General features: G+C 38.2%; 1 protein-coding gene across 1 annotated transcript in view; it reads left to right on the top strand.

The window, feature by feature from the left end:
• Positions 1–27,837, top strand: part of TENM3 (teneurin transmembrane protein 3) — a 1,331,063-nt gene that overhangs the window by 1,007,743 nt on the left and 295,483 nt on the right. The window contains 2 exon segments of the mRNA XM_040554455.1: positions 3,899–4,201; positions 18,689–18,967. Of these exon segments, the coding sequence (XP_040410389.1) occupies positions 3,970–4,201; positions 18,689–18,967 (511 nt within the window). The 5' untranslated portion in view covers positions 3,899–3,969.

Below are 27,837 nucleotides of genomic sequence, written 5' to 3'. Positions count from 1 at the left end.
CTTTGATTTTCCTGCTTCCCTTCTAAATTAATTTTAGAAGAAATAAGTACATATTAATTAAAAAGCAGGCATCTGCTGTTTATGGTTTTGAATGTTTTTTAAAATTTGGAGTGACAGTAGGAATGTTTGGTCTGATTGGGGCTGCAATCAGCTAAGCCATGTACACAAATGGAATGGACATGAATATATAGGAGCTGACATCTCAGTCTGCTGATTAACATCCTCTCTCCTGCTAAATCCAAACAGGAGCCTGTAACACTGGTCAGATCACTAAAAAGGTCACAGGAGATCCCAATAGTCAGTGACACATCTGAGCACCCTCAGTTCTTCATACATAGAACATCATTAGGCAAAAACACTTGACAGAGTGGCGTACATCAGGCAGTTAACTTTCAATTTTCAGCAGTATATGCAGACCATTGCAAGTTAGCATTATAATGCAACATGTAACAGTATTTAGCATGGCTGTTTTGACATCCTCTTGTGAGTGGGTGAGTTAGTGGTTCAATAGCTTTGTAAATATTGCTCTATGGAAATTCTTTCTTTTATTTAATTTGAGCAAAGCTATTTGGTGCACCATAAATATTGACATATGGGCAAAGATTACTTGCAGATGAAGGCAAGTGTTTTTGTATCATGTCACAAAATAAATTTAATTTTATTTGGTTTAAAATTTTAATCTGATTTGTCAAAAAAAAAAAAACTATTCATGCATCAAATTAGTTGCTGCGTTCCCTTGTGTTTATATTGTACTCATTACCAATATTTCGTCTCATCTTTTTCTAAGGGATAGTGAAAGAAAGCTAGACAGTACATTAGGGTAACTCCCACTGGGATGCAGCTTTTATGATACAGAAAACAGAGGAGAAGAAAAAATGAAATGTGTTGAAATTTGCCTACCAGTAGTTTCAGTTAAATCTGAAGATTTGAGTAAGTTGGGGTTTTTTAGGTTGTTTGGTTGGTTTTTTTGTTTGCTTGTTTGTTGTTGTTGGTTTGTTTTTTTTTGGTATTGCAGCTATAGTGATCTTTATAACAAAGCCGCTAAGCAGATGCCATTACTGACAAGATTTTTTTGTGAAATATTTTTACCATTAACTGAATATGCTGGTCAAATTTGTGGGGGGAGAAAGGGGGTGTGTGTTGAAAATTGGGGGCTTGGGAGGGGATTCATGGTGGGAGAAATAAGTCCTGCACAGTCTTGAGACTGTCCCAGTATTTAGTACTGCAGTGGGATGTTTTGTTCAAGACTTAAGGTTCAGATCTTGTAAAGCTATCTGCAAATTTTCCATTGTTTGACTTGTCATAACTAGACTAATAAGTAATTGTTAATGCTGATATGGTTCTGTATTCAGCAATTGGTGTTCTCTCTTTCTGTGTTTTGATTGTGGTACAGGACATTTATTTGTAGACATAACTTTAAGATAGCTTTTATTCTGTCTCCTTATCTCCAATATGTATGTTAATTCACTGATGAGAAAAAGGCGTGAAAGGCTCACTGAAAGGTGTGAGCCTAAGGACGTTAAGTATTTCCTAAAGCTTGCTGAGAGATACTAATAGTTTCTTAGAAGTTAAAGGTTACCAAAGGTAAACAGGTGTTTTGTATAATGCCACGTTCAAAAAGATCAGGCTCTTAAATCTGACAGTTTTGTTTTGTTGTTTTGTGTTGTTTTTTTTTTTCAAAATGTCTACAAGAAATCCATTACCCTTCATTGTTCATCATGGTGCTATGCTCACAGTCAAAGTGTCTCAATAATCTGGTGCTATTAAACAGCTTTTTTTTTTTTTAACCTTTTCATTCTTTGCCTGGAGAGGCAATAGATAACCCAGAAAACTGCCTTTTGATGTTTTATTGAATTCATTGACTTTTGTGGGAAGCAGATCAGTAGTTCCTCATGCTACAGCATAGATTAAATCTTTGAGGATTTTAGCTTGGTATAGTAACAAAGTATTGCGTAAAGAGTGGGGTTTTTTAGTTTTTGGTTTTTTAACGTGAGCTACATAAGCCTGGAAACTTGAAAAAAATCACAATTATTTAATCTTTGATGAGGAATTGTGCATGTCAGTTTTCCCATGGACCAATTTAGAGACATTAGGAATTATTGTGCCTTTATAGTCTTGAAACACGTAGATGAGAGGGAAGATAAGCTTCCACATGAAATCTTTACACTGAAGAATACCTGTGATTTTTAAAATCACAGTTCAGCTTAACACTAATAAACCAAAAGCTCACAAAATTCTTAGAAAATTGTTTTTACATGAAAAGAATTTGCATTCATTAGTCAATAAAATATTTTAAAATCTGGGTGTTCCATATGCAGTAAATAGATACGCTACACAGACATGTAGGTATCCAAATAGTCATAATTTAAGTAAACTATTACACTACTTCAGTTTTCTTGCCAACTACTTCAGTTTTCTTGCCAACATACCAATATTTCAGATTCTTTTACCACTCGAAGAACATTTGTAAATGTAATAAATATCAAAGAGAATTTGCTCAAATGGAAGGCTTCATAGCTTTATCTTTTAGGCTAACTTGAGATTCAGACAGGTCAAGAAACGTGAGAGCTTTCCGGAGAATTTCAAGACAGATAGGATGATAAAAGACCTGCCATTCAATAATTTGAGTTACAGCTCAGTGTTAAATTAAATACTCTCTCAAAATCATTTCAGGAGTGACAACTAATTAGTTTGATATTAAATGTTTAAAGTGAAGCAGGCAACGGGCTCTAAAGCAACCTTGTTTTTGCTGAACAAGGTGCCAATGGAGTTGGGTATTGCTTTGTGATATGTGCTGTAAACTGTCATTTTAATTCTACATCACTTGACTGATAATACTTTGCAAAATTATCATTTGTGGTATTTAAGTATGTTAAATTGAGGGGAGCACCAGGGAGAGAGTTCTTGAGACAAAACAGAGAGCCCTAATATATGACGTGTTGAACAAGAAATATCAAAGTTATATAAAGTCAAGAAATATAAAGTCATCCGAACTAGTCTTCATTTAGACGTTTTGTCAGTTGTTTAAATATATGAATTATATTCTTGATTTTAATTTAGCTCTTCTCTGTAAAAACAACAGCAAAATTTCGAAACTATTTCTTACTCTGTCAGAACTGTAGATGTTAAGTGTGCAGGGCCCGTGAGATGAAACTGAGAAGTCTTGTTTTGAAAACTAATTGGAATGAAACATTAAAGAAAAATAAATAGCATTAAGATTCTTACTGTAATGTTCCTCAAAAACATGATGGAAGGAAACATTACTCGTGACTGTCATTTTCAAATCAAATATTTACTTGCTTTCCAGCAGAAGTTATATAGAACATGCTACCTGAGAGAAGCCTTCCTGCATATCACCTGCAATGTTTTGTAACATGCTCAGAAATTGTGTGCATGTTTTTGATGAGAACAATTCTAAAAGAACAGAATTGACAAGAAAAATTGTAGAACTCTGTATATCAGAAACAGTAAAAGCAGAAGTTTCTGACAAGCAGGAGAAAAAAGCACATATCTTTCCCATTAGAGCATGCACCTTTCTCTGAATAAGCGAAACCGACGTATTTGCAGGTAGAAAGACTTCAAGCACGTAACATGTTCTTTAAGCTGAAGGGCTGAGTTCCCCCCCTCCTCTGAGTTTTCAGTCTGGTTTTGGTCTTCTCATCTTCCCTGTAAAAATAGGAGTACACCATGAATTACATTGTTGTTAACAGGAATTTCTTGGCTAGTTTTTTGTCAGGATAGTTCGTATGTGAAACTGTTGGAAGTCTTGCAAACGTGACAGGACTGCGTTTCGCCCATGGTTGATCAGGCCTTGCTTTCTGTATCAGGTAGTTAGGCAGAAACCAGAGCAGTTAGAGAACATTGTAACACGTAGTTTGTCTTTCTAATTTTATTTTAGGTGGATGTGAGCTGAATGTAGAGAAGAATTCCAAGCAAGTTGGGCCGATGAGCGCACGGAAGGAATGAAGTATGGATGTGAAAGAACGTAGGCCTTATTGCTCCCTGACTAAGAGCAGGCGGGACAAGGAGCGGCGCTACACAAATTCTTCCACAGAAAATGAGGAGTGCAGAGTGCCTACACAGAAGTCGTACAGCTCCAGTGAAACCCTGAAAGCTTTTGATCATGATTCCTCTAGGTTGCTGTACGGAAACCGGGTAAAAGACTTGGTCCACAGAGAAGCAGATGAGTATTCCAGACAAGGTAGGCAAGAAGTTTTTATATGAACAGAGTATATAATTCATTAGTAACAAAGCATTCCTGCTGCAGGAAGAGTATGTTGTTATACCCGTTTTAACAGTTTTAGTAGTACTCTACAGACACAGTACACTTCATTTGTATCCCCCTAAATATTTTACAAAGATGGGAAAGCATTATGCACCATCGTTGAAATACATAATATATGATGCACAGGAAAGTTACGTAAATGGTCCATGTTGGTCAATGGCTCAGTGACAGCATGGCGATTTCAAGTGTGAAGTATCCAGGCCTTACAGTTTACAAACTAGTCCCCCAGCATAAATTAATCTGATTAATGGATTGTCCAAAAGATTGCCACTCCAACATCCCTAAACTGTAAATAGCTTCAAAATTAATCAAATAAATGAATACAGCTGTTCCAAGAACACAGGGCACTATAAACAGGATCGCTGAAAAATACAGTATGTGTGGATTAGTAAACGAATAATATAATAAATCTGTAATGGAGCACTGTAGAGCAAGTAAATTAGTCAGGTAAATTAGTTAGAAGGTGTTTGGTTTATTTGTGTGGGGTTTTTTGTTTGTGTGGTGTTGTTTTGTTTGTTTGCTTGTTTTTAGTGGATATTTATGATATCTAACCAGATGCTAACTGGTTGGTGTCTTTCACCATTAAATGTTTGAGTCCAGGACTGTAGAGAGATGAGAGAATCAAATACCCTTGGAGATATCCAAAACCCAACTGGATATGGCCCCGAGCAGTTTGCTGTAGCTGACAGTACCTGAGCAGGGGGTTTGAACTAGATGGTCTCAAGAGGTCCCTTTTGGTTCTATGAGGTTGCACTTATCTCCAGTTAGGGTCAAGCACTCACACGTCACTTTCAGATTCAATTGTAATCTCTTTAATTTGCATTTCTACACTTCCAAAACAAAAATACTCAATATAAGGAAAAAAAAAAATACTGGAACGTGTGGAGTACTGCATCCCAGCCATCTAAAAGAATAAAGATAGGCCAGGAGCTGTTTGAAACAAAACCTCAGTTTTCTGTGTAAAGCTACACTCTCTTTTTTTATGGAAACAAAAATAGATTTAGGGGTAGATAAAGAAAGCTTTCTCCTTGTGAGAAAGACTTTAGTTTTAATTTTAGAAATGTTTTAAAATATTTTCCCATTGGTGGTTTTTCTTTGTTCCAAGTAGAATAACTTTACATTAGAATTAGAGCTGTGCAGATGGTGTTGACTTTTTTCCCTACAAATGTTTGCAAAGGAAATAAAAATATTTCTCTTAGGCTCATGTAACTGAGGATTGCTGCTACTGTAGCCTGTCTGCTTTCTGCTGTGTATTTTTGGTTTCTGTGATGTGTTGAAACTTCAGGTCATCACTACTCTCAAGTTTAAGTCATTAGTCACCTTGATCCTGTTACTTTACTAAGGAAAAATCAAGAGGAATGAAGTTTTCTAAGGCCCATACTATAGATGCTTTCAGAGTAATAGTGACAAAATTATATCAAAATAGACACTGTTTATTTAACGTTCCCTAACTACGAATTCACAAACTGTTCCCTGAATAGAGTACTGTTCTCTTTAAACAGAAATAGTGAAATGGAAGAAACTAAGTAATCTGGCATGCCACATATGATGAAGCACAGGGGCTTGTGGTTTTTTTCCTCTCCATTTTCTTCAGAAAAGTACATAATACTTATTGTCCAATATGCAATAAGTTACACATCTGTAGCTCTTGGATGTGTAGTGTCGTCTTCACCTTTCAGTGGTCTCAGTGCTGCCATCTGTCTCCATTTGATTTTTGTCATTGTCCTTTCAATTTTTCTTTTATGGCTTATTGGCTTCCTCTAATGCTTGCTGTTTTAGCACCTTCAGGGACTACCTGCATGTTTGATAGGGTCAGTTTAGAAAGGGCTTGTTTAGCAGTCTTAGGTACAGTGTTCCTTTGATTCATCTTTGACTGAGAGAATTTACTGCTTCTGGCATTGGAAGCATTTGGTGGAAAAGGTGTTCAAGGTCATTCTAAAGGTTTTTAAATAATATATAAAACATGCTTCCCTTTATTTATTTTTTTTGCTTCTGTCTAGAAATAGAGTGCAGATATGTAGCTGCTTTGAGAGTCTAATTGCATTATAGTCTGCTAAACCAACAGGAAATAAATCTATGACTAAAAAAATAAAAGTCAAGTGTTAATAAATGCCTTTAATTGGGAAATAATTTTTAAAATTTTTGATGACCACTGCTTCATTTCTTTTTTCCAGATTGTGCAAAATATTATCAAATTTCCAGTGTCCAGTGGAAAGCTACTGGAGCAGTTACATGAATTTCTTGAGCCTCTCAAATCAGACACAATTTAAAAATGCCAGTGAGTTATTTCAGCAGGTATTGTGGAGTAAAGCCCTTCAAAGCTTTTTGTTAATGTATCAGAAATTTACCACCTCTTCTTCCTGATTTGTCTCACTACACATCTTTGGTATTCCTACTTCCAAAATCCATGGTATAATTCTAAAGGGGATACTGCTGTAGGAGATAGGTGTGCCCCATTTAGTGGTAGCGTTATTCCAGGAAATCTTTACTTGTGGAGAGGAAGTTCCCCAATCATCAGCTCTTCTCACAGAATCTTTCCTTGTCCACTGAATTTCTCTTGCTTGAGATTAATTGCATAAATTGAGGTAACAGCCTAAAAGTATGTTTCTCCTTTTATTTCTAAAAACAGCATTTAAAATAAATAATAAAATATTTTAACATGAAATTATTATATGGCTACAATTATCTTTGTTATTTTTCAAACCCAGCTGACAAGATTGGAAGAGTGGGTATGCATTTTTAAGAAGTGACTTGGTCTAGGCAACATACGTTCAGTTAACTTTAGGGAGAGAGACCTGCTGTGGTCTCCTTACCTTCTTCTCAAGCTCCTTCTTGTGTCGCAAGACTGGTTTTGTTTTTAAACTCTTCAGGAAAGGATTATTTAGCCTACTGTTTTTAGAACTTCTAATTTATTTATTTGTTTTCACTTTGTTGTTAATCCCCACATAAGATGAAAAAAACTGGTAAATGTGTGAGTAATTAAACTCTGTACCCAGACGTGTAAATAAAGACCTTGAGTTTTTTTAATGGAAAGTATTTTTCAGCTAGATACTCGATTTTACATTGCATGTTTGAGAAGATACCTAATCTCATCCTTGACAGTGAATATAGCACCATGAGAGACTGTTTACTTTCCAAGTGTGATGATATGATTGCTTGCTGTTTGTGTTAGAGAGGAAGACGATACCTATTTACTTATGCTTCCAAGTATCCAACTATAATGAGCAGTCTAATTTAAATATACAACTTCTCTAATTGAATTCAGCAGCCTAAATGCTTATGCTTTGGAATATGCCCAAGTATCTTACTAAATTCAGGATTTAAGCTGAATGTATAAAGTTAAATTTCTCTGTTGCTCAGAGAGAAATCCCTGTGTTTACAAAATTAAATTGCTGTGTGAAGTGATAAAATGTACATAAGAGAGTGCTAGGCAAAAATATCTGAAAGTGTTGCATGACTATGTATTAGGAGGGAAGGATTGTAGAACTACAGATAGTAAATTGTATTTTTAAATTGCATTTGGAAAAAATAATTGGAATTATTAATATAATAATTTGCAAACAATTTGAAGCTGATCGTGAATCAAACCAGCAAGACTCACAGGAACTGAAAAGCTTTTTATGTGGATGCATTGTGTTAGCAAGAAAAATACTGGCATGCAAAAACTTGTTTTTATTTACACAGATGCATTTTGAAAGGAAGAGAGCAATATGCAGTACGTGTTAAGTAACCATCATTGTATTTCAAAGGTTTTTGTTGTTGCAAGACAGTACAATGATCTTACAATGTGATCCACATATCAAGTCAGTGAGATTTTGTGTGGGAATGGGAGGCTAACCATGAGCGCAGGTGGCAGGATACACTGTAGATTTGTGCGTGCTCATATTTTCATAGAAAATAGTTACAGCACTGTTTGTGAACTGCATGAAGTGAAGTGCTGAGCTGCAGGACACCTTTTGCTAATAGAAGAGGCGATGAGGTAGTGCAGGTTTTGTTAAATTTTTACTTTTTGAAAGCTTGATGTTATCTGTAGTTTAGCCTGGAGGTAGTTAGTTGGTCTTTATACCTGGCAGCAAGAACGAGTTCACTGTGTTTATCATTCAGCACAACTGGTTGTCAGCAAAGCCTCAACGTGAATTTCTTTTCATGCTGTCCCTTTCAGTTTTGTAGGAGAAGGTACTTGTGTGGATGTTTTTGTGTCTTTACTCTTCTGAAATACTTAGGAGTCTAATAACTTCATGGAGCTGCAAAAAGAGGAGCTGAATTTAACAAAGAAGCAAAGAAAAAGGATTTCTTTCCTTCACAACATGCTGGATCACTGATAGGAGGTTGCCAAAAAACAAAGCCATGCAGAGTACGTTACACTGTGCTGATGAATTGTAGCTACTGTTTAGATGTCCCTCCCGTGACAATTTGATTTTGGTGCTGGAAAAATCTCACCATTCAGCAAAAGAAAGACCTGAAGTAGTGCTATATATGTTAGGACAATTTTATTTTATTATTTAAGATGTTAAACACTGTCAGGGATTAATTTTTAAGACTTCTGAAACATGAAGCATGAATTGCAACTTCTAGCTTAATGTAATAGGACTCCAAACTTTATTGCTTTTAAATATTAGCTACTTAAAATGACTTATTTGGATAGCAAAATGATTAATCTTTTTAGTCACTATAAACGTCAGCTCTAGGATTAAGGGATTTAAATGGTCGTGGCTTTAAACCTAAAGCTCATGTGCTTCAGACTTCCCTGTGTGAGGCAGTGGGAGGATAGGTAAGACCATTGCTGACCTTCCAGTACCTGTGCCTTATTGATGAGCTGATTTTGACTATTGAGCAGGCAAGGGCTTCTCACTAGGACTGAATCAGCTTGCTTTGCAGATTATTTACAGGAGGTTATGAAATGATGCGCAAGTGACTTTGCGATTTCCTGAGGAGCAAATTAATCGCCATTCAGTGACATTGCAAATGCTGTCTCTCGAAATCTGAGGCAGCTCTTAGAAGTGGAGTTTTATGTCGGGAGCTGCAATGCAGAATGTGTCCTTACTCGGGTTCTGACAGATACTTTTTTGTTATGCTAAAACACAGCCGCCTGCAGTATCTGCCTGATATGAGTGGCTACCTTTTGTAAGAAGCATGTAGTGCCACTATGTTCTGGGTAATTTTGTGGCCTTGAGCTAAGCACGTAACCTCCTGCCACAGTTTTTTTGCTTTTTTTTTTTTCTTCTCTGTAATACAGGAATAACACCACCTTGCAGGCGTGTTGGGAAGATTAATTAGTTTATGTTTGCAAAATTCTTTGAAGATGAAAAGCGCTGTAAGTGCTAAGTAATGTTATCATCTTACATTGCTATACTAGTTACTTCTTAAAGCAACAATAAGAAGTTAATTGGTTTTAAGGTTCCAGGTGATAAGGATCTGTTGACTTTTAAAGTTATTCTATTAGCTACAGAGTGGTACTAAGAAAAACATTTCACTTTCATTTGGTTAGCAGTATATTTAGCTCACGCTCAGTGATACAAACGCTTTCTCTAAGGTATTCATCCAGTGGAAATTGGCCCCTTGTGGGTCATGGTCCACAGATGAGCTATGGATCTGGAGACAAAGGGCAATTGTGATTCTCCAGGGAAAAATCAACCTTGGTTATTGGCAGTACAATGCTTGATCAGGCATTTCTACATGGCCTTGGTCCACAGAGTAAAAACCTTGTCTTTGACTAGTCTCTTATTGTAAAATAAGAGAATTAAGTTCTTGATCTTAATGATTACAGATTTTTAAGGTGAACACGGGGCCTTCACAAGGACTTTCAGCCATGGAAAGGAAGGTATTGTGGAAGGTCTGCAATTGCTCTTGTAGCTCTCTGCAGTTCATATAGTGAGATGTATATGTCGCGCCTATTCATAATAAAATCTGACCAGAGGACTGGGGAGATAAATGGATCACATGCATGACTTTGAAAGATGACTTCAGGGTGTTAATATTGATGGAGAGATAAAAGCTGGAGAAGTGTGCTGTCAGAGACTGGGTGGGCAAGGGATGCAGGGGCTCAGGAATCCCGTCTGTTGATTTATTCAGTGCTTAGAGCTGAGACTCAGGACTGTAGGCCACCCTACGAGGGACTACTTGTTCCACCAGTGGCAAATTTATGTGGAAAATGAAACAGATTTAAAGTAGGAATAATTCCTCAGACAGTTGATACTTTCTGAAAGTAATCAAAAATGTTAAAACGTACTGACTTGAGAGCCAGTACTTAATGGTACTTAGCTTATTAAAGCCAGAAGAGGAAATGGAAGAGCCATCAGAACATGTTCCTCATGTTCCATGTTTATACTGTTTTGATTTGCCATGCCACAAATTTGTCTGAGCCATAAACCCTTTCTTTTCTTCAGCGTGATGGACATCCTGCTACAAAATCTAAATTAAACAGGATGTGACCCCTGTTGTGGCTATGTGAAGGGAAGTGTGCTTGAGAGAGGGTGTAATAGAGGCTTTCTGCAGAAGTTCTTGGGTCTGTTATTCCTGTTGTTCCTTGTGCTTACCTGCAGTGATGGTCCAAGGGCTCGTTCTGCTTATACATTGCAGAAAAGATTCCTGTGGATGTGGTGTACTTGTTTATGAAATTGTGCAAATAGGAACGTATGGGGCTACTCTGAATATCTCTGAATTATCTGAATATTTCTTTACACCAGTTCAGAGCCCGTTGAACTAACCAAGTTTTCTACCATGCTGTGAGACACGTCCCTCTGTGGGTCTGTCCACTCACTTGGGGTGGCAGATGTGCCTTTTCTCCTGGAAAGGCAGACGTAATGGTGCAGAGTTCTCTCCTCCATATCTGGAGGAACGGCAGTGAGCCTGAGCTTTATTGTGCATGTTTCCCTCCTTGCTGCCTCCTTGCTCCTCACCTTCTTTCCCCATTTCAAGCCATATGTCATGTCATTAGCATCCTACTGACCTTAATGTGGCAGTTCATACCTGTCAGGTCTGTGGTTTTAGGCTCTCTGTAGACTGGATATCCATCATCTCTGCATTGCACACCCTTGGGTCATATTTTCTTCACATCTATCAAATTTAGGCTTTATTTGTATTTTGTAATAAATGGATGCTGAGAAGTTGATGATTCGCACTGGTCCCAGGATCCAAAGTTTAAGACAGAGGCCTAAAAATGTCTATACTGTCATTCTGGTTATGATTAAGACTTTGCATTCCTTGCTACTCATGGTGTTGTATTTCTTTTTTAAATCCACAGAATCCTCTTTTTTTTCCTTGCCGCCCATGTTCTGGACAGCCATGCTAGTTGCCCTTAATTTGGATTCTATGTTACTTAATCATATTCAGAAAACCAGATTTTTATATAAAATCCAACAATTTGGAACTGTAATGTTTGAATTAGTAATTCATTTTCTGGAACATGATTGCTGATGCTGTAGCTTGAAGCTTTGAATTGTGCGATTGTGAAATTATCTTCAATTGACTTTAATCTTATTCTGCAGTACCTTCAGAAGGGCTTGATGAACAGTCCTTTATCCTTACACTGGATTAAGAAGTGCTTCTTATGTTCTTGTCTGTGGATTAGTACTGAGGATCCCCTGCCACCCTCAGGGAATAAAATTGAGTCCCCTGTACCACACAGAAGAGTCTGCATGTTTGAACCCTGATTTGGAAAACTAGTGGCAGGAAGAAACTTCATTCCATTTGCATCTATTCTGCTCTGTTTCTTAAAAGAAGAAATTCCCAGACTAGTGTTTAAAGCCGTGTTCCTTGTGATTCTGTAGCTTACTGCCAGTATGAATACATGGCTGGTCTAAATATCAGGTTTTAAATACTTTATTTCCCTCTAAATAATAAGAGTGGGTATTTTTTGTAGAATTGGCTCAATTTTGGGGTCTTTTAATGAAAAACTCTTCTACCAAAAGTGGCAGAGTAAGTGCAGCTCAGAGAACTCTGTGTAGCTTGTGTAAACCTGCTCGTGAGTCACTGCGATGGTGACTTTGTTCCCCCCATGCTCTTGGAAACCCATAAGGAATGGGAGAGCAGGGAGGGTGATGTTTGCTCAGAATAATACAGTTTAACGCTGTTTGTTGTTATGTAGTGTACTGGATATACTGAGAAACAGCGTTCTTTCATGTGCATCTTACAGCTCCACCCTAAACCAGGTAATGGCAAGGAAAGGTGGTTAAGATGGAAAACTGAATGGAGCAGAGAGGTTGAGAAAGAGAAATGAAGAGGTTATGAGGAACAAGGTTGTGATGAGTTAGGAGAAAAACAGAGGAATTAAAACCAGGATAAAAATGTGACTCAGTGGATTAGGATGGTTTAAATTTCATAGATAACCTTCATAAAACCAAAAAAGAAAATCAGAAAGAAATAATTAAAAAAATAAAAGGCAGATCAGAAAAAATTCTTGTTAACACAGGCAAAGCTTATTACTCATCAGTCTTTACTGCAGTTTCTTGCATCCTGGCGAGGAGAACTCTGCAAGTCCAGCTTTGAAAGCTCCTGGTTAGTAAATATACCACGGAGTTTGTGTGACAGAATGAATGGTATCACGTCTATTTCTCATTCTCTCTTTTCTGTAACCATATTCTACCTGCTTAACTCAGAATCCTAAATACAGCATTTGTACGCTTCTTATCAGAGCTTTGTAGAGCATGCAGGGCCTCTATCTTTTGCCAGTTCCTTTTCTAAAAATCTTCATCCTTTCATTTCCAGCAAACTTGTTTTCTTAAAATACATTTGCTTCCAATTTTATGTCCTTTTTCTCAAGACCTTTCCTTAGAAAAGAGTGCCTTAGAAAGTCTGTCATGTTCTCTTTGCACCTGGTAAATGGAGAAGAAAAAAATCATATTCTACTTACAACAAAATTATATATTTTTTCGTTGAGAAACCAATCAGAATTGACACTTAGTAGTAAGTAATGTTTCAGATCCCAAGATCCTTGGGATTCTTGCTAAGCCAGTGCAGCTCTGCTTCGTGCATCTACGAAGAAATCTTCTTAGTGGTCCATTAGTGCCTATCTAGTCTGAGAACAGAACAGTTCTCCTGCTTATCATTCTATACAAAGAAACTTCTTTTTCCATCTTTTACTTGCACATGATTGAATGCTGTATTTTTTTTTTAGAAATTAGCAAAGTGATCAGTCCAGCCAATTTGCAGTTAGCAGAGCTATTCCTTGTAGCTGTCATGCACGAGTTAGGAAGGCAAGCTGCTGTCGAACCAGTGGTGTGGAGCTTTGGGTCCTACAGGAGTGATGAAGTGTTTCAGAGATGTGGCGTAGACATGGTGTAGCTTCTGTAGAGCTTTTGCTCTACAGAAGGTATTCAGAAGTACTGAAAATGAGCTCCAGGTAAGGAGTTTCAAATAGAAGAAATGTGCCCATTCTGCGTATTAGCTGAGCATGGTACAAAAATAAGCAAGTAATTCCCAGTATCCAAATAGCAGAAAACAACATCAGTGCTTTTGACATCAGTGCTGCTTATAAGCATTGTATTACGAGGAACTGTTTGTGTGCTCTAGTCTGCAGACAAAGAAATAGAAATGAGAAAAACACTCTTCTTCATTTACTTCCTAAATAAATTAGTCTTCTTTTAGTTTAAAAAAAAATATATATAATTAGGGAAGCAGAAATATAAGGGAGTCAAAAGTGAGAAGACTGGTTCTCTCATGGACCGTGATCATATGTTGTTTTGCATCTGTGTTGCTTTAGTTGTTTCACAATTTATTTTTCTAAATTTAGTATAAGTAGTTTTTTATAATGCATTACCACACAGTGATTATAGGGGAAAAAATGCATTTGGGAATGATTTTGGGTGGCACAAAGGTGTTACAGGCAGAAAAAGGCAGGATACAAAGGAAGAATATTTCCAAGCCTTAAAATTAGAAAAGGGGACTGATAAGTAATGAAGGACACGGAGGCAGCAGAAGGGGAATGAAACTGCATCAGAGCTTTAAGCAGGAGCAGAACTATGCCCAAGGCACAAGGTTGAGCATGGATGTGGCTGCGTTTGGGACTTCTGCCTTTTTGGTACTAGCTCTATCCCGTTACGACAAAACCAAGGGCAGCAAAGGCACTCAAACACAACTTCTTTGGTTTGAAAGAGGGGTGTGTGTGAGTGTATGTGTGTGTGTTTATGCTAACTAGGCAGATGCTGTGGAGGCTCTTTAGTTTGGGAGTGTTTTCCTTCACTTGTTTCCAAAATTGTTTGTTGTTCAGTTCTTGCTAAAACCTGACTTGTAGACTTGCACAGTGGGTAATGGATTGCTAAGGTCAGTGGTGGTATCTGGAGGTGCTGACAAATTCTCTGCTGGTTATTTTTTGTTCATACCTTCTGTTAGTTTCTTTTCCCATTTTCATGGTTTGTTGTTTTAAGAGAATATCCGTGTGTTAGTGCAGATCCAACTTAGAGCAAGCACTGACAACTGAAAAACCGTGTGACCTTTTTTTATTTTATTCACTAGTCCTCTTCAAAAATCCTTTTCCACAGATAGCATTTCCAACCTGAAGCTTAAGTTACTGTGGAGGTCTTTGAATAACTTCTCCAATTTAGGCCAGTGAAACAAATATGGCACAGGTACAACAGATTGCCACTTAATTTCAACTGTGAAATTCTGACCTAAAATAATGTGTAAATTCTGCATACATTGAACTTGTTTATATATGCAGTATTTGATTAAAGAAATTATTTACATTTCTAGATAAATACAACCCGTGTGGTCCAGGCAGAGAAATTTATTTATATATATATATATATATATATATATATATATAAAAGTACTGCGTGTGTATACATGCATATACATATACATGATCATATATATACGTATGTATATATACACATACATACAAATATATAACAAATTAAAATTTATGTATATCAAAAGTATATTGGTATACTTTTTTGTATTTACTTAATGTAGGTAAAGAGGTGCACCAATCATACATGGGTCGTTCAGGTGGGTCTGTATGGTTACTATTGGCAAACGCTGCACTTCTAACAGCGATTGCTGTAGAAGCTCCTGGAAGTTATTCTCTAGTTATGATGTTAATTTTGTTCATCTGGACAAGTGGATGGTGTCAGCATTCCTTACACTAACTGTACATTGATATTCCAAGCCAAGAGAGATGACAATATCTAATGGTAGAGTGGTAGTAACAGCATTATTGTCAGTTTTTAAAACCTAACATCATTCCGGATCATCCCAAAACCCTAGTGTTGTCTCCCAAATAACTTTCCTTGAAACACTTTGTCTAATTTCTTTCTCCATTTTTCATTTCATACTTCTTGTAAAGGAAAGGAAAAACAACCACAGAGCATTATAAACACCTATTTACTCTTTCTTCTGTGTTTTCTTCTCAGAAATGAGTTCATTACAGTCGCCAAGTTGTTTTTAAGTCCTTACGGAATGTTGAAGCACCAATTGTCAGTGGGAGAAATTGCAAATATATGTGTAGCGTAAGAAACTGATGATTAAATCCCTCACATCCAAGTCATCCTGGAAAGGTTAATTAGAAATGTTAAGAATGCAGGAGGGAGAACATCCTGTCTTCATACTCCTTTCCGCTGAGCCCTACAACTTCCTTTCCAATTTTTTGGTAGTATCATTCCCTAGCAGGTAAAAGCACCTCTTCCAGTCTCCTGCCCACAAATTCTGTGTCCAAGCTGTGTTCATCTTCCCCTGGATCCTGAACATTTTTTCTAGACTCTGTTTTCATTGTCGGGGAAGATTAAGATAATGTCAATTTTTTGTATTGCGTATATATGATTTCCACTGGGATATAAATTCCTACATAAATACACATTTTTCCATGTCAACTTTTGTTTATTTTTCATTTGTGTAGGCAACTTACACAGAGTACAATCCTCTTAGTAAAGCATTTAGGAAAGCTTTAATTCAGGAGATGATTGAGCCTGATGTCTCTAAAGCTGTTGCAACATTTCTGGACTATGCTGTAAAACTTCAGTGTAGCAAAAAAGCTTTAATATATTGACTGTGATGAAAGAGCAGTAAACAACCCCCTTTTCTGTCTTCACATTTGCACTGGAGCTTCGTTTTGGTGCTGTGACGTGCCATTTTCCTTTTCTTCTTAACAGAAGAGGGGAAAAAAATGGCAGAAAGCAGGAAATGTTATATGTGGAGGCAGGTTGTTGTAAAATGAAGTACAAATAAAATCCATTAGTGGTGGTTGGGTGGTATGTTGTGCCTGGGACCCAGCCTCCTAGACAGTGACCATGGGTGTTCCTGTAGAGTGAGTGCCTGAAGGAGTTTCTGTTACAAATAACAGTTTGCCTAACAGTTTAAAAAGTAACAAATAAAAACCTTTAAACAAAAATGATTAAAAGAAGGGTTCAGTAGTCTCTTTTGAAGTGCTGTGTCTGCACAGGTGGCTCCCCAGGGCTGCTGGGCCTGCAGGGAGGTGCTTTGCAGAGCTGGGTGCTGCAGCCCCCAGTCTCCCCGACTTTTCAGGCCTGCAGGCCCAAAAATCCAGGTCTGGGAGGCGACAGGGAGCCAGGCATAAAGCCTAAGCATCTTTTTCTATTTTGCTCCTAAAATGCTGCTTTTCTGAGCAATGCGGTGAGCATGCAGCAGCCGTTCTGAGTGTGAGTGCGTATGCAGGCACGCTCACACACCTGCACGTGGGCTCCTCCTGTGTCGGCTTCTGGCTTCAGGAGCTGTTTGGAAACCTAGATTCTTGTCATAATTTATCAAACACGTGACACCAGTGTGCTAAGCTGCCATCCTTAGCATATATTTGCCAAAATGCTAAATAGAAAGCACTGTAGATGCTTTCATGTGTTCTGCCCTGACCCCGTTACCACTGGGTGGTTTGTTTGGCCTGTTTGCTTCTTGTCTGAGTTTCAGCTCTCAGTACGCCTGAATATCTGGCATGATGTCACACAGCATGGCAGTTTTAAAAATGACGAGGTACTGTCAGCGCACGTGATAATCCCCGATCTTAAACTCCTCATGCTGTTCAGCCATAGTCATAGATGCCTTTGCTTCTTTTGCATTTATTTTGCAATGCACCTCTCCAGCTTCATTTTCACTCAAATCCTTATTCGCAGCAGCATAATAAATGTAGTTAGCTTTGTACCTAATTGTAGTAACTGGTTTTCATTACTTATGAAAGTCATTGTCGGAATTAATTTATGGTTCTGACTGCAAAGAAACTTTCAGCAACAGCTTTGTGTGACCACAGCAATAAAGTAATTAACTGGCTCACTTAAAACACGTAAATGGCCAGGGCATTAACTCTTAATATTTCAGGAATTACTTACACGTCTGTATTCATACTCCTGCAATTCTATTAATTTCTAATTGAGAGGAGTCTGTTGCATTATAAGCTTTAAAGATATTACTAACATGTATTTTTACACTAAACTAATTTTGGAGATATTAGGATGCCTGTCAGATTCAAGAGTTGAATATGTATTCTAATTTGCTCTCAGAGCTATGAAATAACTGTGAGCAAGAGTGGAAAAGCATTGTGGGTATAGGTATGCAAATGAGCTTGCCAAGTGTCTATATATCATACGGTGTCTTAAATCTGCAGACATAAAAGCAGGATGAAGACACAGCCATTAAAAAGGCAGTCATTTTTGAGTGTCACATAATTTAGAGACTTTAAGTTATTGAAGTGTCATGAGTTTATTGCACCTAATTTATTAATACAATCATTTGGGATTCACTTATGTCTCTTGCTCTGCCCCAAAACAGAGGCTAAAAGTCTGCTTAAAGTGTACAGGCTCTGCTTCAGCAGTGAAAGCCTAAATCGTTTCTCAGAATTCAGAGAGACAGAAAATAACTTACTGCAGTTCTGCAGGTAATGGGTGGCAGTCCTACAATTTATTTCCGATTTATTTACATTTGTGTATTAAATGAGGGCAGAGAGGTCTATTAAAGATGAAGTTTGTTGTGTTCCCTTTTAGTTTTTCCATTGTTGCATTAGGTGTACAGAAAAATATCCTGTTGCTTAGGCTTCTAGCCTGGACGAAAAAAGGTAATCCTGACAAGTAACTTCTACTGCTTTCACACTTAGAAAAGTAAAAAATAAAATAAAATGGGTAGAGAGAAAAGAAAAGCTTGCCATTTCTTTTCAATCCTTTCATGTGCTGAATTGGCTTCTCTTAGTTTGCAGGTTCTGTTCTGTTTCTCTCCTACCCAGGAACACTTTTAATGTGTTGAAGCAGTTGACAAAACAGTGCTAAGGCAGTATGTATGAAAAGGGGAGCTGCTGAGAGCTGGAGACAAAAGGAACCACTTGATTGTAATATATGCAGTTTTGACAAAACACCTTGTGTGATGCCTGAGAAAATTACACACATAAAGAGTTTTTACTTTTAGCTTTGTATTTTTTTTATTTATTTTTTTTAATTCTCATGTTTTGTTATCTTTTTTTCCCCTAATCAGGACAGAATTTTACCCTAAGGCAGTTAGGAGTTTGTGAACCAGCAACTCGTCGAGGACTGGCATTTTGTGCGGAAATGGGGCTCCCCCACAGAGGTTACTCTATCAGTGCAGGGTCAGATGCTGATACTGAAAATGAAGGAGTGATGTCTCCAGAGCATGCCATGAGACTTTGGGGCAGGGGGGTCAAGTCAGGGCGCAGTTCCTGTCTGTCGAGCCGTTCCAACTCAGCCCTCACTCTGACTGATACCGAACATGAGAACAAGTCCGACAGTGACAATGGTAAGTTCTTACACATATGCACGTATATATAAATCAATGTTTTATTTGCTGTTTTGGTTGACACTCGATAATTTCAAGTCATTAAAAGTTCAAGGAGTGGCCTTGAATTATTTATTTACTTATTTTTTTTACCTCCCCTTCCCAGAAGAGTCAATATTCACTATCAATCCTAACTTTGGGCAAGCTTTGGGCATGATGTTTTAGCTGTAATTTTGGAAGAGTTTAATCACAAATAAAATTAGCTCTGTTTCATCTTGGGCCGTGTCACCTGTTACCCTTTGGGGAGCAGCAAAGTGGTGATAAAGTTGATCCCTGAGTCCAGCTTGCAATCCAAGGTTTTGTTGTAAACTCCTCTTTAAGACATCTCAAAGAAGTTGCAAAATCTTAGAATGGATGAATGAACACAAAGAATAGCTTATTAACAGGGCTCATGTGATTGGAAAACAAATTTGATCATGCTTTAAGCTCACTAGCTGATGAGAGCAATTGAAATTGTGGTGAAGAGGCGCGTGGCCTTTGATGTGCCTGGGGGACTGGATTACTGCACAATTAAAATCTGGAAAAAAAATCTAAACAGCTTTGTAGGATGTGGGGTATGACCATTGTATAGTAAGGTTTAGTGTTTAAATGAAAAGAGGTTAATACAATTGACTTGATTCACTCTTAAAGCTTTGCAAAATCTTGTACTTCAACTTCAGGTTATGAACAGAACCTGATGTGCTGTTAAATGCTAAGTGCACAAATCTTAGAAAACATTTTGTCTTTAACTTATTTTTATTTGCAGAAGATTTGCGGCTTCACTAGAATTAAAATGATTTGTTCTATTAACTTCATGACTTCCTATGCGACAAATTCAAAAGAAGAATAAAGGAAAAATGAGTAAAAATGAAAATTAGTGAGATGGCTATTGCCTGGATGTATGTGCTTCAGTTTATTAATTTATTAAACATGTCTGCTCAGGTGTACATAAGCTGCAACAATTTTATTTCTATCCTCTGGACATTGCTGTAACACACTGTGGTAAGCAGCAGTGTGCGTGTGTATTATGATATGATACTTCTGTGATCATAAAAAAAAAAGTAGTGTACCACTTGTATTTTAAACTACAAGCAGTAATGCTTTGTCCTACCTATTTACTGTTTGAACTTCAGTTTGAGAACACAAAACTAAAGCTGCCATAGTCACGGCGTTTCCTGTGCTGGCTGGTTCTAGCTGGATTCCTGTGCAAGATGGCTGCCTCAAATGGGATTTTGCTTTTTGTGTTGGAATTAATGCTGCATGTTACCTGAGGAGTCAGCTGTCCATATTCAAAAGCGTTTTGTCTCATGCTTGGAAAATTTATTTTGAGTCAGAATCAAGCTTTGAAAAAGGAAGATAGGAGTACATGCTTACCTCCTTTTGGCAGTGGAGTTGTTGGATGGCTATTGATATTTCAGCTGCAAAGCAGTCTAGAAAAAAAATTGTTGAGCAGTCCTCTGATTTTTCTTTTGAAAGATCTGTGCTGAAACTGTCTTGAGTATTTTGCAAAACCCTAGGTTAATGATCTTTTATGTATGTGTTTATACACACACACACACAATTTCCGTATGAGAGTTGTATCAATACTTTATCAGAGGTCACTGCCTCAGAAGAATGAGGTTTAGGTATGCTTTTTTTAATAAACTTATTTTTTTTAAAGCTCCATATGTCTGGTTACAATATGCCAAAAGTCCCTCCATGAGATTAAAGGTAGAGTTTATATTTAGTGTGTGAGAAAGCTGAATATGTTAGAAAAGATGCACTGGTTAAAATCCTGCAGGGAGTGTCTGATGTTTGATACTACTTCAAAGAAGAGTTTAGTCACTAAATGGATTACAGTTGATTTATTTATTGATAGGGAGGCCAGCAGTCCAGCTTAAGAAAGTACTAGGACTGCTGTGAGGCTAATGAAATTTTGATAGCTTGAAAGTCCCCTGGGGTTATGAAACATACATAACTCAGACCATGTCACGGGTCCTCATTTCGTTGGAGATGTTAGGGAAGTGGTGAATACCTTAGTCTTCTGTGGTGCTTTTCTCTGCATTTTTGTTTCCACTGAACATGGGAGATTTGGCTGAGAAACGATTTTATAAATGTAGTTGGAAGTCAGTATGTTAAATGCTCACAGCAGAATAGAAAACACAGTTTAAAGCTGGGGAAGCAATACTGTCCTGGCAGGCACAGGTGCTCTACTCTAAGGACCAGACTGCAGGTGTGAGTATTGTTAATTTATGGCCTGACGTTAATAGCTGTGCTCGTATGCTGTTAAAGTCTGACAAATCCGATAAAGCTTTGAATCAAAGCTAGAATTACAACCAGTCCTCTGTACTGTGTCCCTCTTTGCTGTGTTTTCAGGTTTCCTGACTGAATTTCAATGGTACTGTTTTTACAGGTAAATGCATTTCTGTGCATCATGTTTATCGCTAAAGTAGGTAAGGAGCAACAGGTTATGATGAACGAAACACAAAACCAGAACGTGCTTTCCTCACCTGAAAGGTCCCAGTTCTTGAGTGATTCTGGCGTTCACCAAGGAAAACTGCTCACCGCTTTAAATAGTCCATTACTATAAGCAGACCTCATTGGAGGTAATGGGACTATTCATAATGATGAGAAATGTGACTTATCCTGCGGGTTTATGAACTCAGGATTAACTATTCGTTGAACGTATGTAAGGTTTTCTTTCTTGCCTGTTGGGTAAGAACAGAAGCTTGGCATCAAAACACAATTTCTTTCCCTTCCTTGTAACTGTTGGGCATCTCTGCTCTTCTGAAATCGTTGTAGATTGCATTTCCCTCAGAAAGGCAAAACTCTAGGTTTTCTTGCATAATTACAGTGAATGAGTGGAAATACTTTGTTGAAGATACTAACTTTTATTTGTTGAGGCCTCAAGCTTTTTTCTAAGATTCTACAAAAGCCACGTAAGTTTGTGCATACTGGCCATACTGGCAGGATTAGAAGTTTCTTTGAAAAAATTGCAAATGATTGTTGCAGAATTTTAAATACATTAATAATTTAGTGAATGCCAGCAGATTTTGTATAGAAAACATCAGAACTGTTTTCAAGACATAGGGTTTATAGAAAAATTCTCACCTCAGAGGTTTGGGTTATTGCTTAATAAATCATTCTAAAAGGAAATATTTTTCTCTGAGCTTGTTCAAGTTCCGTATATGACTGTTGGCATCATATTCTGAGGGATTTGTCATGTCAGCCTCCCTGAAGGAGGTCCCACCTCTGTTAATCTGGGCAATCTACCAGTGTCATGTACAGCGTGTACAATTGGAGCACACTCAGCACTCACGTGCTTCTTAGGCTTTCTTCTCCATCCCCATTGCAGTTCTCTTGGAGGCAAAAGGAGGTGAAACAAGAATATGGTACTTAAAGACGGATCAGCACAACATACATGCTTTCCTATTTCAAAATGCTGTGTCAGGAAATTTGTGGCATTAATTGTTCTAGGAGCTGTGTTCTTGAAATTCAAGCAGTCCGTCTTTTACATGCATGCCGGTAACTTTTTGTTTTTAGTGTGTTCTAAGATTACTGAAGCTTGTCTTATAAAATTGATCAATATTCCAGCAGAATGTGAGCAAGAAGTTACAGTTAAGCTTCAAATGGCTATTTTGTTGAAAAGGTCAATATATTTTAAGGTATCTTAGAATCCATGTAGTTATTTGAATTATTCTTAAAGCCATTACACTGCTATCCCTGACCTAATGTGACATCAGAAAGATAGTAGTCAAAACATCAAGGTTAATTGAGCAAGTTATTCCTAAAGTGCAGCTCATTTCAGAGTTATGTATTTATTTATTTATTTTAAGTTATATTACCAGGTTTGTATGCACTTTTTGTGCAGGCTTGAAGCTGAGGCTACGGCAATGATTGTGACTAAAATGATTTTACTTGGTCATTTCAAACTTAAGCAAATCCATAACGGTTTCTATCCCTTTGGAGGCAGTATTGACAGTACTTCCAAGATTTAGGCTATCCAGATAAATGCATGCCACTTAGTTGACCCTGCCCACATCTACAAAGGCTAACTAGGCATACAGGAAATATTTGCACTGGCACTAGAATATGGGGGAGTATTTTGTTCTTTAGTGAAAATTTTGCATTGATGGAGATTTGTTTTAAAACAAAACAAAAAAAAAAATCACAGGAGATTAGGATGTAATAAAATGAAAAGAAGAAAGAGAGGGAGGAGTATGAGATCATGGCCTCAGGGCAGTCATTCTGAATTGGTTAGATAAATGATTTGAAACTTGGACCCATTTTTCACAGCTACGGAAAAGCAGATATTGCTAGCAGAATGTCTGTTGCTGAGGAATTCTGTGAACAGAAATTACCAGCTTATCAGCTGCTTGGGCACCTGCCTGCTTCCTCTCCAACTTCTGCCAATTTCTGAAGACAGCATTCTTGTGAACCTAATACTCTCTTATCCTTCCAGAATGGTGAATTTACTGGCATTCAGATCTCTGAAAACCAAGAAGTACATTGGTAAGGTACTTGTCAAGACATTTTAAATCTGTTCTCTCTAACATCTACATCTGTAACATACACTTGAACTCTGCATTCTTACATAATGCACATCATTCAGGAAGTAGTGTTAGACCTTTTTACCTGTTTAACATCCTTCTTTATGCTAAGATAAAACTTGATTTGAAAGAGCTCGACTGATAGGAGCTGCTTGCTACCTGCTAGGCAAACCCTGAGCCTACTTATCAAAACCAGCCACATATCTGATGAATTAATATTCATCTTACTGCCATACCACCATTTACAGCTTCTTCACTCTTTCCCACAGTATTCCATCTAGCAATTATCTACCCCTCATTAACCACGCCAATGTCTCTTTAAATCCTGCTTTGCTGCTAAGAAATTTCATAGCCAGGAAATCCGTCTGTTTTATTGTTGACAGAACTCAGTTCTGAAATAGTATTTAGTACCTAAACAGGAATATGCATTTTTTCTTTGGTTACAGACACATGGAGCAGAAATCCATACACAAAAGGAGTCGTCCCTGTTTTTCTGCAATATTATCACATGTTCTGCAGTTATCCCAATATCAGATTCTCTTACATTATGATTGCCAGTCTGCAGGTGTGTTTTGGTACATCTTCTAGCATTCACAGTTAATGGAATTGAAAATCGTGTTGATGAGTCTTTTGGCTAGTGGTAGCCATAAGAGGGAACAGCTGGGCTGACCTTTTTCCAATAACTTTTTTGGATCTTCTGGACTTCAAAGGCTTGTTTGTTGCTGAACTTGCAGTTGAGGAAGGGCATGAGATTCCAAAGGACTGTCCTAATGATGCATATATGATGGGATTCTGGTATAGGCCATCAGGCTGACTCTCTGAAAAGATCTAGCCAAATCTTCTGATGCACAGGAACTGTAGGCTTAACAACAGCTGACAGTAATAAAATTAGAATTGTGTTCTGCAAAGAAAAACAAATCTAAGATAATTTGAGAGAATTCACACTTGGCTGTCAAGATTATAAATACTTCTAATGTTAAGGAATGGTGAAAGATGTTTAAAGACCAACTGGTGTAGCTCAGGATTTCCTCAAATCTGAATTCAGGAAAGAATCACACAGAAAAATGGAAGCAAGGTCAGATTCCTCAGCAGGAGCTTAAAAAGATTCAGCTAGAAGAGAGGCTATGAAGACAGGCTGAGGGAGTTGGGGTTGTTCAGCCTGGAGAAGAGAAGGCTCTGGGGGAGACCTTACAGCAGCCTTCCAGTACCTAAAGGGGGCCTATAGGAGAGCTGGGGAGGGGTTATTGGTCAGGGGGTGTAGTGACAGGACAAGGGGTAATGGTTTTTAATCTAAATCTCCCCTCTTTTAGTTTGATTTCAGGAATAAATTCTTTTACTCTGAGGGTGGTGAGGCACTGGCACAGGCTGCCCAGAGAAGCTGTGGATGCCCCATCCCTGGAGGTGCTCAAGTCCGGGCTGGATGGGGCTTTGGGCAGCCTGGTCTGGTGGGAGGTGTCCCTGCACATGGCAGGGGGGTGGAACCAAATGGTCTTTAATGTCACTTCCAACCCAAACCAATCTATGATTCTATATAAATACAATTATGAGGCATAATAGGCAAAAAAGTGAAGATGTACAGAAACATGAATGCTAAGAAAAGGGGAAAGAAAGTTATTACTCGGCAGTCAAGGAAGACCAATAATATATTGCTGATGTGTTTTCTTGTGGTTGTTTTTTTCTTCAGCATTTGCTACCAGAGTAACTGATCACATTGCTAACATTTGTACTATTAAATAAAGGATTAGAGGTTACCTAAGTAAATAAAATTTGTCCTGCATGTATAGGGCACCTATAGCCTCTGGGCTTTCTGTGACTCATGTCTGAGAAAGCAGTGAAGATGGGAATAGTTCTGGAAAACAAACAGAAAGGACAGCTTCAGAAGGGACAAAGGGAAGGAGGAGAAGCTGCCTAATCAGTTAGCTAGGAAACATCCTAGAAGGAGAAAAAAAAAAATAGAAGTTTGTTTTGTAACAACAAGTATGTGCTTGTGTGATGTAAGTCTTGTCACTTATCTGATCACTTGACACTGATTCCTTTCTGTGATAGTGTAAGCCCCTCCTTGATAAGCATAAAGCAGCAGATGCTAACATAATAGGTGTTTTGACATTAGTAAGGCTTCTGATACAGTCTCACTCCTGACATACTCCTAAGTAGAGGCACATGGTCTGGGTTCATTATTGCATGGCGAATGTACAAATTATTGGAAAAATGCATAAAGAATGATTATCAGTATTTCATGAGCTGTCAAGCTGAATCAAATAGTACTCCACATAGTGTGCCATAGATTTTCTTAATGGCTTGGATAATGCAAATACAATGTTGTAACCTGGAAAAAAAATCACATATGCTTTGTAAGACAGGATGAAAGCTGGGGAAGTAATTCCACATGAGAAAATGCAGTTCAGTAAGTACAAGTGCTAAGGCCTATGTTTAAGTGGAGGTAATCGGTTTCCAAAATGTGAGAAAGACAAGTGGCTAGATCTCAGTCCTTTAGAAAATCATAGAATAAGTCACCTTAGAAGGGACTTTTGAGGTCCTGTGGTCCAACCATCTGCTTAGATCTGAACTAACATAATTTAGATTAAGTTGCTCAAGGCTTTGTTCAGTTGAGTTTTGAACATTTCCAAGAAAAGAGATATCCACATCTTTTGCGGGCATCTGTTCCAGTGCTTAGACAGCTTCTTCATGATTTTTTTCCTTTATATCTAGTCAGAATTTCCCTTGCTGCGGTTGTGACCACAAAACCCAAGTTAGATTTCCAACTTTTACCCACTCCAGCTTGAACAAACTCAGTGCTCTCAGCTTCTCCTTGAGCTTTCTAATCATCCTGGTCAGCCTCCGCAGAATTCATTCCAGTTTGTCGTATGAGTACTGGGGAGCCCAAAAGCAGATGTTATACTCCAGATGTGGTCTTCAAATGTTGAAAAAAGGGTGACTGATCACTTTCAAGAGCATGCTATCTGGTATTGTGAATGCAGCTGGGTATGGGGTTAGTTCTTACTGTTGCCAGGGCACATTGCTGACTCTTGCTGAACTTCTTGTCCATGTTGACTCCCCAGGTCCTTTACTACAAAGCTGCTTTCCAGTGGGCTCCAGCTGGTACTGTTAGATGTGGTTATGCTGCCTTTGGAATTCATAGCTTCTTTCTGCCCATTTTCACAGTTTGTTGAGATCCCTCTGAAAGGCAGTCTTGCCGTGCAGTGTGTTGATCACTCTCTCCAACTTGGCGTCATTCACAGACTTGCTGAGGGCATGTTCCATCCTATTCATTCTCAATGTGTTACATGTAATACAAACATTAAGCAGCATCGGCCCCGATATTAGTCCCTGAGGAATGCCATTAACTAATGCCAACAGTTGGTCTCTGAACTATGGAGCACTGTTCTTCCAGCCTGAGGCGCCAGTTTTCTACACTCCGCACTTGTAGCCCACCCATCCAGTTCATCTCTCTCCAGCTTGGCTACCAGGATACTAGGGTAGACCATGCTGAAAGCCTTGCTAATGTCAAGAAAAAAACAACATCCACTGTTCTCCCTTTGTCTGCTGAGGCCGATCATAGACAGCAGTCAGGTTGCTTGGGTGTGATTTGCCTTTTGGTAAATCCATTCTGGCTGTTCTCAAGGACTTCCTTTTCGTGGAGCCCTGTCCGGTCATATGAAGGATAATTCCAGCAGTATTTGTTCCATTATCTTCCCTGGGGGACTGAGGTGAGGCTGGCTGCTGCTGCTTCCCCACATAGTCGTTGCACCTCTTGAAGGTAAAATGACTTCTATCTTCTTAAAAAGTCATCAGGAACCTCCGTGACCTTCCAGTGAATCAGAGTGGCCTTTCAATGACGCTGATCAGCTCTGTCAGCACCTGTGAGTGCCTTTGTCTGGTCCCCTAGGCTTGTTGATGTCCAGCTGGTGTAAGTGGTACCTAGCAGCTTGCTCTTCCTCTACTGTGCTTCTCAACTCTGGCTTTGGCTTTCCTATCCCCAGACCCACGTGTCCTGGAAATGTTTTTGTATTCCTCTCCTGTAGCTAGGTTATAATGGAGCACAAACATTGGTCAGCCGTGTTTTCTGCAATCTGTGAGGGTTTCTTCCATGACCTTATAACATGTCTTTTATATGCAGTACAGCAGAAATAATCCTACTACTGCTCTCAGCAGTGCTGAGACAGAAGTACTGTGTCTCTGTGACTGGTCTTGGCACTACGTTTTGAGGAAAATGCCAGCCAACTAGAGGCCTAGAGAAAGGTTAACAAGAATGGTCAGTAATTTTAGACATATGACACTAAGAAAATGTTGGGAGAATTCAGAATGTTTTACCTGGCTTGTTCT

The sequence above is a fragment of the Cygnus olor genome, chromosome 4, assembly GCF_009769625.2.
Source record: "Cygnus olor isolate bCygOlo1 chromosome 4, bCygOlo1.pri.v2, whole genome shotgun sequence".
NCBI classification, from domain to species: Eukaryota; Metazoa; Chordata; class Aves; order Anseriformes; family Anatidae; genus Cygnus; species Cygnus olor.
This window is presented reverse-complemented; position numbering and strand designations above follow the sequence as displayed.